Consider the following 14759-nt stretch of genomic DNA (forward strand, 5'->3'; position numbering starts at 1 on the left):
ATGAGTACCTTATTGGCGCGGATAGTGAGCTACAGTTCACGGTGACTTACTCTGATACCTCAGTTCAGTTCTTTGACACCAATGTCGTGGTCACGAATGGAGTGTTATCTACAACATTATACACTAAACCCACTGACAGGAATGTGATGCTGAGGTACGAGAGTTGTCATCCACGCAGCATGGTAAAGCATCTGCCATACTCACAATTTCTAAGAGCTAGGCGAATCGTGGCTGACAATGAAGCCCTAGAAAGTAGGGTTGACAGCATGGTTGTTAAATTTAAACAACGGGGATATCCGGAGAAACTGCTCATGCAGCAGAGACAAAAAGCGCTGGCTGTGGATAGGGATTCCCTATTGCAGGGTAAGGATAATAGGAAGGTACAGAAAAGAATTACGTTTGTATCCACCTATTCAGAATACAGCGGCGCTATTAATAAAATCCTGAAAAGACACTGGCCAATACTTGGTAGTTGCTTAAAAACAGTACCAGAATTTAGAACATCTCCCCTATGTGCCTACCGTAGGTGTAAAAACATAAGAGACCAACTGGTGAGAGCGGATGTGGGACCCGGGTCTACTGTCAGGCAGACCAAGTTGGCACCATCGGGCACGGGTTGTTTCCCGTGCCTGCATTGTGTCAACTGTAGCCTGATTTGTAGATCTAGGACATTCACGCATCCTGATACGGGACAAATATACCCCATTAAGTTTCACCTAACGTGTGACTCCTCATTTGTGGTCTATGTCCTATCCTGTCCATGCCAGCTTCTATATGTAGGCAAAACTTCCACGGATTTTAAAACTAGGCTCAATAATCACTGTTACACAATCAGAAAGGGACGCAAAGATTTGCCAGTGCCCAGACATTTTGGGTTACTGGGACATAAAGAAAAAGACCTTAGATGTTGGATCCTGGATCAAGTTCCAATGCCACGGAGGGGTGGAGATCGGGTATCTCTACTCAAAAAAAGAGAAATGCATTGGATTCAGACACTACAAAGTCTGCACCCCAAAGGTTTAAATATTGACTATAGATATGGTGGAGGTCTGTGAGGAGGTCATTTTGCCCCTGTGTTTCATTGATGTGGGTTCCAAAATACCTCCGGCTGTTGACAGATTCATTGGTTTACATTTTTTCTTTTTCTTTTTTAAACACATAGTAATGGGTAATTGTATTAATTTATGACACTGACACTATTGTATTATCTTTCCAGATACACCTGCACAGAAGGCACCTTAGAAAACTCATGAACCTGATTGGTGGATGATGAGCCCACGAAAAAATAACTATGTTGAGATATATATAGTTTTTCTCTGGATTCCAAGCGTATGTCCCGCTAAGATGAATTTACAAAAAATTGTGAATGAGCATTTTACACTTTCTTGCTGTAGGTATACACTGCCGCTTGTCCTAAATCGTTCGGTTATAATGAGGAGTACCCTCACAGTTGTATGTTCAAGCAGGATAAGATCCTATAATGCTGACGACACTGACGTGCCGCTGGTATTGGAGTGACAATGTGGATTTGGGTATACCATTTTGGAAAAGATGGTTACTCATCCTCCCTGCGTTATGGTGGTATTCAACCACAACAACTGAATATGTAGAACGAGGAGGGCAGCAAGCGACAGACCTTATGATTATTCTTCTTTTGTTCGGATTCCCTTTTCTAATATGGCGGCAAACAAGCCTTCTGTAGCTATTGCGCATGCGCCGCGATGTGGAGGCATCGATGGGAGAAGGCGGTGACATGCCATCGAGTGCGCCGCTGACGTCATCAGTAGGCGGCACTGTTATGCATCAGTCGGTCTCCCTGGATGACGTGTAATGTTTGGGACATGCGCACTGGTCTCCTGAGGACGCGCGGATCAGCGCTATTGTATATGTGGGCGCCATCACTCCCCCAGGTAGTAATTCATTAGTCTTCCCTACTTGCACATGTGCACTATTACAGTTGATGCATGAATGATATATTGATGAACTACAGATGTAACCAATTATATGTCCTATGGTATTTTTACATGTAATTTACTGTATCTTGGAAATTTTATTGTATGTAATGCACCAGTCACTTTAATAATCATGACCATTATGCGGTTTTTGCACATATCTGTACATTGTATGTATGTATTACTTTTAATGCATCAATTATGTGGTTTGATTGTATGTATTGGCACACCTTTATATACCTGCTATTCACTGTTCACCAATGCTTGAGAAAGGCTCATGCTTGAGCCGAAACGTCGCTTTTGCCACCATATGGGTGAATAAAAACACACTTTTTTGAAGAAATGCTTGGAGTGCAGTCCGATTTTTGTCTTATATATATATATATATATATATATATATATAGATAGATAGAGCGAGAGAAAGGACGTATATATGTGTGCATGTTCCGCAATCACTCAAAAACGCAACCATCGATTTCAACGAAACTTGGTATACACATCCCTTGCTACCTGGAAAGAAATCTTGGGGGGGGGGGTTACAGCTCTCTAGGACGTACCGTTCTCGAGATATTCCCAATACAAGCCTGCAAGTCTTTCTCTTCATATCCCAACTGCCATACACACGGTCACATGTCCCTTATCAGCCAATAGAAGCTCGCATTCCCTTAGTCTCCACATACACACAGTTTTACTCCAGGTTTCCATAACAACCCAGCCATTTTTCTTCACTGCTGTAGGTCAGCTTTAGGGCTCATGCACACAAACGTACTTTTTGCGGATCCGCAAAAAAACAGATGCCGCCCGTGTGCCTTTTGCAATTTGCGGAACAGAACAGGAGGCCCATTATAGAAATGCCTATTCTTGTCCGCAAAACGGACAAGAATAGGACATGTCTCATAATTTTTGCGGGGCCACGGAACAGAGCAACGGATGCGGACAGCACACAGAGTGCTGCCGCATCTTTTGCAGACCCATTGAAGTTAATGGTTCCGTATACGGAATCAAAATACGGCCCGTACACGGAACACAAAAAACATTTGTGTGCATAAGCCATTAGGCTAGGGCTACACGATGACAATAAGTGGCACGACACATAGGGCACAACTACACTGCGACACTGATGTCGCACGTCATTTTTTTATAATGATAGTCTACGGTGTTGCACTGCGACATGTGACATGCTGCGACAGTCGCAGAAAAAAAGATTTTTTGCAACTGTCGTGTCGCAGTTGCTGCATGTCACAGTGCGACACCATAGCCTATCATTATAAAAATTGTCGACACAAAATGTCACATGACACATGTTGTCGTGTAGCCCTAGCATTAAAGGGGCAACTGCTGTGGAGGTCACTGTTAAGGCAGCAGGGTACTGTGGAGGTCACTGTTAAGGTAGTGGGGTACTGTGGGGGTCACTGTTAAGAGGCGGGCCCCTGTGTCAAGGGAGTGGGGTGCTGTGAAACTCACTGTTAGGCTAAGTTCACACGAACGCATGTGATCCGTGGCCGTATTACGGCCCGCAAATTGTGGGCCGCAATACACGGCCACAGTTCCGTGTGCATTCCGCATCACGGATGAGGACCCATTCACTTCAATGGGTCCGCAAATCCGGAAACCTAGCTTTCTGACATTGGGCACCATATTTCGCTCTAGAATGCCTCGGTAGTCTTGAGATTTCATTGTCCCCTGCATAGGTTAAAGACACTTTGTGCCAGATGCAGCAAAGAAGCCCAAAATATAACCGAACCTCCTCCATGTTTTAAAGTACGTACAACGTTCTTTTCTTGTTTCATTTTTGTATCTGTGAACATAGAGCTGATGCGATTTGCCAAAAAGCTCCAGTTTTGTCTCATGTGTCCATAGGACATTCTCCCAGAAGCTTTGTGGCTTATCACTAGGGTTGTTTCGGGTATCGAATTTTCGATACTTTTGTACCGGTATCGATACGATAACGGGATTTGCCTTTTATCGATGCTAGGCGGTGCTACTGCACAGCCGAGTATCAAAAAACATGCATCGCGCTGCTCTCAGCGCAGCCATGTTCCCTCAGCAGCACAGGGAAGAAGGAAGCAGTCTCTCCCTCGCCCCTGTGCTGCTGCTGCCACCAATGATAACTAACGTTTAATACATTACAAATACAGGCGGTAGAAACACATTGCCGGCACCTGACCTCTGACAGGGCGCTGAATCCGCACCTGAGGGGTTAACTGCCACTGATCGCAGCTCCCAGTCTTAGAGGTCGGGTGCCAGCAATGTGTTTCTGCCGCCTGTATTTGTTAATGATTAAACGTTAATCATCATTGGTGGCGCAGTGCGCCCCCCCCCCCCCAGTATTAAAAACATTGGTGGCAGTGGCCACAAGATCCCCTCACCTTCCCATTGGTGGCAGTGGCAGCTTCTGATCGGAACCCCAGCAGTGTAATCCTGGGGCTCTGATCGATTACCATGGCAGTCAGGATGCTACTGAAGCCTTGACTGCCATAGTCCGCTCCCTGCTGCTGTGTGCACTATGCACAGCGCAGCAGGGAGAGTGTAAGATCCTATTCACCCTAATAGAGCTCTATTAGGGTGAATAGGACAAGGGATTAAAAGATCCCAGGTTCTAGCCCAGGGCTGGCCAACCTGCGGCTCTCCAGCTGTTGCAAAACTACAACTCCCAGCATGCCCAGACAGCCTACAACTATCAGCCTACAGCAGGGCATGGTGGGAATTGTAGTTTTACAACAGCTGGAGAGCCACAGGTTGGCCAGCCCTGTTCTAGCCCCTAAGGGGGGAAATAGTTATTGAATAAAAAGTAAAAAAAAAATAAATAAAAGTTAAAACACGAACACAAAAGTATAAAATCACCCCCTTTCCCAATTTTACATATAAAATATATAAACAAATAAACATTACATATCGCCACGTCCGAAAAGTCAAAACTATTAAAATATTTAAATGCCGTAAAAGAAAAACCGCACGAGTCGCCATTTTTTTTTGTCACCTTGTCCCCCCCCCAAAAATAGGATAGGACTGTTCGAATATGGCCAGACCTTCCATAAAATGCGGAATGCACGCAGCTTTTTTTTGCGTTTTATTTTTTTGCGTGGTATCGAATATCGCAATAGTTTATGGCATCGAAACCGAATCAAAATATTGGTATCGAAAACAACCCTACTTATCACTATGTATTTTTGCTAATTCCAGTCTTGCTTATGATTTCCTTTCAACAGTGGTTTCCATCTCGGTCGTCTTCCATTAAGGCCTCATGCACACGACCGTATGTGTTTTGCGGTCCGCAAAAAAAGCTGGCATTACAGAGTGAGCGTGGATTCAAGCCAAAGACTAAAGAAACTGGATACCAAGTTGTCAGCACAAAAGACTTACTTCCGAATTTGAAATTGCCGCCGCATATCAGTGACGTCATTCAAGCGTCTGCCCGGAACCCCAGATCACCAGGTCACGTGGGACGCCACAGTCGGCCAGGCACGGCCACCTGGGAAATCAGCGCTGCAGTGAGGCAGCAAGGAGGGAAGAGACCGGGTCAGTACAAGCGGCTGGATATCGTAAGTACTGGGAAGTTTACCCACATGTGCTGTACCGATCCTTGAGCATTGGACATTAGTGTCTCATCACTTTGGACATAGTTCACAGTATTATTGGTGGGATTCTCCGGATTTCCAATACCACCATCACTATTGGAACACAACGTGTGGCCAGTTATCTACATTTGTTGTCAATTGGGACATTGGTTGGACATCACCATACCTGCAATAGTGCTCACGCCAGTATATATGATTTTGCACACTGGCGGTTGTATGCACTATCACATGTGACCATACCCACAGCAGTGTTCATGTCAGCGCTTGCACGTATTTTCCATCAGTGGTATATGTGAGTTCAAAGGTTGCTATATTGCTAGATTACATGTTATGTATTTTTTAGGGGTTTGTTTTTAGAATATTAAATAGCATTTACTCAATCATTCAGTGTTGCCCGTGTGTGTGTGCCCCCTCATTTTGTATACATTCCATTTTACTTCTCTATCAGAGTTTAATAGAGCGGTGGAAACGCACCAAACAAGGAGCACGGGCTGCGTTCTTGTGATCAGTGGGGGCCCCATCCACAGCCTTAACCCCTTAAGGACTCAGCCCTATTTCACCTTAAGGACTTGGCCATTTTTTGCAAATCTGACCACTGTCACTTTAAGTGCTGATAACTTTAAAACGCTTTGACTTATCCAGGCCGTTCTGAGAATGTTTTTTCGTCACATATTGTACTTCATGACACTGGGTCAAAAAAGTTCATTTTTTTTGCATAAAAAAATACCATATTTACCAAAAATTTTGAAAAATTTGCAAATTTCAAAGTTTCAGTTTCTCTACTTCTGTAATACATAGTAATACCCCCAAAAATTGTGATGACTTTACATTCCCCATATGTCTACTTCATGTTTGTAGCATTTTGGGAATGATATTTTATTTTTTGGGGATGTTACAAGGCTTAGAAGTTTAGAAGCAAATCTTGAAATTTTTTGGAAATTTACAAAAACACAATTTTTAGGGACCACTACAGGTCTGAAGTCACTTTGCGAGGCTTACATAATAGAAACCGCCCAAAACTGACCCTATTCTATAAACTACACCCCTCAAGGTATTCAAAACTGATTTTACAAACTTTGTTAACCCTTTAGGTGTTGCACAAGAGTTATTGGCAAATGGGGATGAAATTTGAGAATTTAATTTTTTTGCCTAATTTTCCATTTTAACCCATTTTTTTCCACTAACAAAGCAAGGGTTAACAGCCAAACAAGACTGTATCTTTATTGCCCTGACTCTGCCGTTTACAGAAACACCCCATATGTGGCCGTAAACTACTGTACGGGCACACAGTAGGGCATAGAGGCAAAAGTGCGCCGTATGGTTTTTGGAAGCCATATTTTGCTGGACTGGTTATTTGACACCATGTCCCATTTGAAGCCCCCCTGATGCACCCCTAGAGTAGAAACTCCATAAAAGTGACCCCATCTAAGAAACTACACCCCTCAAGGTATTCAAAACTGATTTTACAAACTTTGTTAACCCTTTAGGTGTTGCACAAGATTTAATGGAAAATAGAGATACAATTTAAAAATTTAACTTTTTTGGCAGATTTTCCATTTTAATATTTTTTTTTCCAGTTACAAAGCAAGGGTTAACAGCCAAACAAAACTCATTACGGTATTTATGGCCCTGATTCTGTAGTTTACAGAAACACCCCATATGTGGTCGTAAACTACTGTACGGGCACAGTAGGGCGTAGAGGGAAAGGTGCGCCGTATGGTTTTTGGAAGCCAGATTTTGCTGGACTGTTTTTTTTGACACCATGTCCCATTTGAAGCCCCCCTGATGCACCCCTAGAGAAGAAACTCCAAAAAAGTGACCCCATTTTAGAAACTACGGGATAGGGTGGCAGTTTTGTTGGTACTAGTTTAGGGTACATATGATTTTTGGTTGCTCTATATTACACTTTTTTGTGCGGCAAGGTAACAAGAAATAGATTTTTTGGCACGTTTTTTTTTTTTTTTTTGTTATTTACAACATTCATCTGACAGGTTAGATCATGTGGTAATTTTATAGAGCAGGTTGTCACGGACTCGGCGATACCTAATATGTATACAATTTTCTTTATTTATGTAAGTTTTACACAATGATTTCATTTTTAAAACAAAAAAAATGTTTTAGTGTCTCCATAGTCTAAGAGCCATAGTTTTTTCAGTTTTTGGGCGATTATCTTAAGTAGGGTCTCATTTTTTGCGGGATGAGATGACGGTTTGATTGGCACTATTTTGGGGTGCATATGACTTTTTGATCGCTTGCTATTACACTTTTTATGACTTAAGATGACAAAAAATTGCTTTTTTTTTTTACACCATTTTTATTTTTTTACGGTGTTCACCTGAGGGGTTAGGTCATGTGATATTTTTATAGAGCCGGTCGATATGGACGCGGCAATACCTAATATGTATACTTTTTTTTTTATTTATTTAAGTTCTACACAATGATTTCATTTTTGAAACAAAAAAAAATCATGTTTTAGTGTTTCCATAGTCTAAGAGCCATAGTTTTTTCAGTTTTTGGGCGATTATCTTGGGTAGGGTATGATTTTTGCGGGATGAGATGACGGTTTGATTGGTACTATTTTGGCGTACATGCAACTTTTTTGATCACTTTTATTACCTTTTTTGGGAAGTAAGGTGGGCAAAATTTCAATTTCCTAATAGTTTTTATTTTTATGGCGTTCACCGTGCAGGGAAAGTAACATGACCGTTTTATAGATCAGGTCGTTACGGACGCGGCGATACCAAACATGTGTAGGGAATTTTATTTTTTTCATTTTTAATCAGTGATAAATGTGTTTTTTGATTTTTACTTTTTTCCCCACTTTTTTTTTTGACCCAGACCAACTTGGTTCTTGAAGATCCAATGGGTCTGATGTCTGTATAATACAGTACAGTACAATATATAGTGTACTGTATTTTACGTACACTTTGTCTGAACAGATCTCTGCCTTTAGCACAGATCTGTTCAGCACTATGGACAGCAGGATGCCTGAGACGGCGTCCTGTTGCCATGGGAACCTTCCCCGTCTGCTCAGTACTGGTCAGAACTACGCAGACGGGGAAGGGTAAGGACGGGGCTGTCTGGGAGCTCTCTCCCTCTCCATCCGGGGGCTGCAAAGGCACTGCAGCCCCCCGATGGGAGAGGGAGGGAGCTCCCTCTTACTGTTAACTTTTTCCATACAGTGGTCCGTATGGACCGCGGTATGGAAAGGGTTAAACGTCTGACATCTGCACAGATGTCAGCCGTTTATACCAGGGTGTCAGCAATGTGCTGACACCCTGGTATACCCACTGGCCCCCAACTCCCCCCCCCTGCACCACCCGCCGGCAAAAAATCATGGGGGGGTGCAAAATCTTCATTTTAGGGACACTAAAGTTTCTGATCAGAAACTGCAGAAATCGAAGCAAACCACAGGTCTGAATTGACCTGCGGTTTGCGGCGAACGCCGATACGAGGGGGGCATCCCGTTCCGATTAACCCCCGCGGCGCCGTAATAACTATTTAAAGGACTCGGGAAATAGGGCGTACCGGTACGCCCTGCGTCCTTAAGGGGTTAAGCCCCATTCACACGTCCGCAATTTCGTTCAGCAGACCCACTCATTTCTATCGGGCCGCACTTTGTGCGGCCCGGCTCCGGAAATGCGGACCCGCACTTCGGAACCCGCATTTCCGTTCCCGAATAAAAAATAGAACATGTCCTATTCTTGCCCGCAATTGCGGACAAGAATAGGGAGTCTATTAGTGCCGGCAATGTGCGGTCCACAAAATGCGGAACGCACATTGCCGTGTCTGTGTTTTGCGGATCCGTAAAACACGTTATGGACGTGTGAATGAAGCCTTACCCTGTGGACGGGGAACAAGCTGTTTTAACGAGACAACCCTTTGAACTATAATATTTACAGCATGCAGAAACATTATCTAGATCAGTGCGCCTTCCACCAGCTGTGGGGGAGATGCAGGTGAACTACTGGCATCATGCTTTGGCTTGCAAAACTCCTGCAGAAAAATTCTGCATAGCCCGGATCAAGATGCCATGTTTTGCAGATGCAGGTGTTTTGCTTTAGAATTTTCAGTAAATGCTAGATTGACATAAGCTCCATAAACTAACATCATCTGAATATGTTGAAACTGGTAGCAGCACTCACCAATGGTCCTGTAAGTAATCTGCAGGCCTTCCACGGGGCCCTTCTTAGTCAAGTATGGCTTTACATACTTTAATATGTCTCCAATGTACTCTTGGCATTTTGATACCATGGCAGACTTTTCTGATAAGGTTTGTAAACCACCATATGTTGTACCTGTTGCCTGACATAAGGAAAAAAAAATAGGTTTAATGGCTTCAAAAGCAAACTATATGCAGTCCTCACATTTCCGTTATTACTTAGTTTACCCTCGGTTTGATGAGTATTTTACAGGACAGAGCAGCGAGCAAAATTCACCAAGCCCTGACTGTGAAACTCTCCCTTGTCCCAGCCACAATGGCATGTTCAAATGTAGCAGTTCTTACTGCTTTTCCGCCACTGATGGTCAACGGTTCATTTTGTTATTAATGAAATATGCCAAGAATATGGGTCTGTGGTCAGCATCTGAGCTGCTAATTAAAAACAGACAACCAATATGGTGCTACATCCTGTGGTCACATTTGTAAACTTCTTTTTTTTAGTGATATATGGCTCATTGGGGGTTTGATGTGGAATGGTTAGTTAGCTACAGTACCCGGCATTACCTTGATGAACTGGAGAAGTGCTTGCTTTGGATCTTGTTTGTAATTGTGTTGCTCAATTTGCGCTTTACTTAGTATGCTTTCTGTTTCTGGGAGCTTGAACACCAATCTGGTGAGTTCCACAAGCTGCTCTGCCAGAACTCGGCCTGGTAAAAACAAAAGGATGAGGACTATGGCAATGTAAATGGAAAATCTCTCTGGCTCTGTTCACATTTCCATTAATTCTTCCATTTTCCTGTTTCATCAGATGAGCAGAAACACTGAAAGAATGAAGTGCCAGATCCGGCATTTCACGGGCACTCCTGACCTAAATTCGGACTTTGGGTTTCCACTGCGGTGTCCGTTATTTTGAGGAGAACAATACCACCACTCAAAGAGGCTCCAAGAGAAAATGTGAACAGAGCTTTACTTACCAGTTATACAGGTTAATGCCATTTTGACAACACAAATGCTTAGTTAACTCATCGCGATAGAACTGTGGACTCTATCCTGAGAATAGGCCATCATTTGGACAACTTCTAAGTTTGCTGAAGCTTTATAGTAGAAACCTTTGTATAGGAGGCTCTTGTAATGGTTCTCTGTGAGAGCACACAGGTAATGTAAAGCGGTTCATCCAGTATTTTAATATGATGCGGTTGTGAAAAAACTAAGAAAAAGAAAAAAGAAAAAGAAAAAAAAACAACAACACAAACTTACTTGGTTCAGTGCCTGTTTTAATGATGGCACCTGCCGGCAGATCAATATACATCTGCAATACACATCGAATCCAAGCTCGTATTGACAAGGCCTGATGAGAGGAATATCCAATGCCATTGAGGGCATCTGTCAATGCACTGGAAAATATATCCATGTCACCAGATTAAATACTATATAAAATGTATAACTCAGAACACTGCAGAGTAATCTACTGTACTTAAAAGAGGACCTTTCACTAGAATAAAACATCTAAACTAAGTATACAGACATGGAGAGCGGCACCCAGGGATCTCCCTGCACTTACTGTTATCCCTGGGCGCCGCTCCGTTCTCTCGTTATAGCCTCCAGTATCTTCATAGTTAGGCTCCACCCAGGGGATCCTGCCGGCGTCTCATTCTCCCAGGCTGTACCGCTGGCCAATCGCAGCGCTCAGCTCATAGCCGGAGAGAAAAAAAAAGCCTCTCAGGCTATGAGGTGAGCGCTGTGATTGGCCAGCTCTACAGCATGGGAGAATGAGACGCTGGCAGGTTCCCCTGGGTGGAGCCTAACTATGAAGATACTGGAGGCTATAACGAGAGAACGGAGCGGCGCCCGGGGATAACAGTAAGTGCGGGGAGATCCCTGGGCGCCGCTCTCCATGTCTGTATACTTAGTTTAGATGTTTTATTCTAGTGAAAGGTGCTCTTTAAAGAACTGCATAAAAAGCACTGCACTAGGAAAATGTCTTCTGACACTTATTAAATTCATACCATATTTCCCAGACTAATAGACCTGTTTCACATGTCAGTAAATCATGGACACGTGTTGTCCATGTTCTCCAAGGACAGCACAGGGATCCACTGATCCTGACTGTAGGAGAACAAGGGTGGAATATGGGTGACACACAGAGGGCAAAAAAACTAACGCATCTTCACAAATAAAACTCAGACAGTCTTGTCACAGACAAACGTGTGAGAGAGGTCCAATTCACATGTCAGTGTTGTGATCAGTGTTTTCCAATCATTGATTGTGACCCAAATCCAGGTATGGGTGAAAAATACATTCCATATCTCTGTGTGAGATTCACTCATGGTTTTGCATCACAATCACTGACCAAAACTATATATACCGTATACCTTCCCTCTCCTCCACTCTGTATATACTATATACCTTCCCTCTCCTCCATCACCTCCACTCTGTATATACCGTATACCTTCCCTCTCCTCCATCACCTCCACTCTGTATATACCGTATACCTTCCCTCTCCTCCATCACCTCCACTCTGTATATACCGTATACCTTCCCTCTCCTCCACTCTGTATATACCGTATACCTTCCCTCTCCTCCATCACCTCCACTCTGTATATACCGTATACCTTCCCTCTCCTCCACTCTGTATATACTGTATACCTTCCCTCTCCTCCATCACCTCCACTCTGTATATACCGTATACCTTCCCTCTCCTCCATCTCCTCCACTCTGTATATACCGTATACCTTCCCTCTCCTCCACTCTGTATATACCGTATACCTTCCCTCTCCTCCACTCTGTATATACTGTATACCTTCCCTCTCCTCCACTCTGTATATACCGTATACCTTCCCTCTCCTCCATCACCTCCACTCTGTATATACCGTATACCTTCCCTCTCCTCCATCACCTCCACTCTGTATATACCGTATACCTTCCCTCTCCTCCACTCTGTATATACTGTATACCTTCCCTCTCCTCCACTCTGTATATACTGTATACCTTCCCTCTCCTCCACTCTGTATATACCGTATACCTTCCCTCTCCTCCATCACCTCCACTCTGTATATACCGTATACCTTCCCTCTCCTCCACTCTGTATATACTGTATACCTTCCCTCTCCTCCATCACCTCCACTCTGTATATACCGTATACCTTCCCTCTCCTCCATCACCTCCACTCTGTATATACCGTATACCTTCCCTCTCCTCCACTCTGTATATACCGTATACCTTCCCTCTCCTCCATCACCTCCACTCTGTATATACCGTATACCTTCCCTCTCCTCCACTCTGTATATACTGTATACCTTCCCTCTCCTCCATCACCTCCACTCTGTATATACAGTATACCTTCCCTCTCCTCCATCACCTCCACTCTGTATATACCGTATACCTTCCCTCTCCTCCACTCTGTATATACTGTATACCTTCCCTCTCCTCCACTCTGTATATACCGTATACCTTCCCTCTCCTCCATCACCTCCACTCTGTATATACCGTATACCTTCCCTCTCCTCCATCACCTCCACTCTGTATATACTGTATACCTTCCCTCTCCTCCATCACCTCCACTCTGTATATACCGTATACCTTCCCTCTCCTCCATCTCCTCCACTCTGTATATACCGTATACCTTCCCTCTCCTCCATCTCCTCCACTCTGTATATACCGTATACCTTCCCTCTCCTCCATCACCTCCACTCTGTATATACCGTATACCTTCCCTCTCCTCCACTCTGTATATACTATATACCTTCCCTCTCCTCAATCACCTCCACTCTGTATATACCGTATACCTTCCCTCTCCTCCACTCTGTATATACTGTATACCTTCCCTCTCCTCCATCACCTCCACTCTGTATATACCGTATACCTTCCCTCTCCTCCATCACCTCCACTCTGTATATACCGTATACCTTCCCTCTCCTCCATCACCTCCACTCTGTATATACCGTATACCTTCCCTCTCCTCCACTCTGTATATACCGTATACCTTCCCTCTCCTCCATCACCTCCACTCTGTATATACCGTATACCTTCCCTCTCCTCCACTCTGTATATACTGTATACCTTCCCTCTCCTCCATCACCTCCACTCTGTATATACCGTATACCTTCCCTCTCCTCCATCTCCTCCACTCTGTATATACCGTATACCTTCCCTCTCCTCCACTCTGTATATACCGTATACCTTCCCTCTCCTCCACTCTGTATATACTGTATACCTTCCCTCTCCTCCACTCTGTATATACCGTATACCTTCCCTCTCCTCCATCACCTCCACTCTGTATATACCGTATACCTTCCCTCTCCTCCATCACCTCCACTCTGTATATACCGTATACCTTCCCTCTCCTCCACTCTGTATATACTGTATACCTTCCCTCTCCTCCACTCTGTATATACTGTATACCTTCCCTCTCCTCCACTCTGTATATACCGTATACCTTCCCTCTCCTCCATCACCTCCACTCTGTATATACCGTATACCTTCCCTCTCCTCCACTCTGTATATACTGTATACCTTCCCTCTCCTCCATCACCTCCACTCTGTATATACCGTATACCTTCCCTCTCCTCCATCACCTCCACTCTGTATATACCGTATACCTTCCCTCTCCTCCACTCTGTATATACCGTATACCTTCCCTCTCCTCCATCACCTCCACTCTGTATATACCGTATACCTTCCCTCTCCTCCACTCTGTATATACTGTATACCTTCCCTCTCCTCCATCACCTCCACTCTGTATATACAGTATACCTTCCCTCTCCTCCATCACCTCCACTCTGTATATACCGTATACCTTCCCTCTCCTCCACTCTGTATATACTGTATACCTTCCCTCTCCTCCACTCTGTATATACCGTATACCTTCCCTCTCCTCCATCACCTCCACTCTGTATATACCGTATACCTTCCCTCTCCTCCATCACCTCCACTCTGTATATACTGTATACCTTCCCTCTCCTCCATCACCTCCACTCTGTATATACCGTATACCTTCCCTCTCCTCCATCTCCTCCACTCTGTATATACCGTATACCTTCCCTCTCCTCCATCTCCTCCACTCTGTAT

The 14759-nt window shown here is 44.0% G+C and overlaps 1 protein-coding gene across 2 annotated transcripts in view; it reads right to left on the reverse strand.

Annotated features, from left to right (window-relative positions):
• Positions 1–14759, reverse strand: part of MMS22L (MMS22 like, DNA repair protein) — a 167255-nt gene that overhangs the window by 21438 nt on the left and 131058 nt on the right. For both annotated transcript variants that reach the window (XM_040428788.1, XM_040428789.1), the window contains 3 exons: positions 10950–11086; positions 10257–10399; positions 9676–9835 (listed from right to left, as the gene is read on the reverse strand). In XM_040428788.1, the coding sequence (XP_040284722.1) occupies positions 9676–9835; positions 10257–10399; positions 10950–11086 (440 nt within the window). The remainder of the gene's footprint in view (positions 1–9675; positions 9836–10256; positions 10400–10949; positions 11087–14759) is intronic.

The sequence above is a fragment of the Bufo bufo genome, chromosome 4 (assembly GCF_905171765.1).
Source record: "Bufo bufo chromosome 4, aBufBuf1.1, whole genome shotgun sequence".
Lineage (NCBI taxonomy): Eukaryota > Metazoa > Chordata > Amphibia > Anura > Bufonidae > Bufo > Bufo bufo.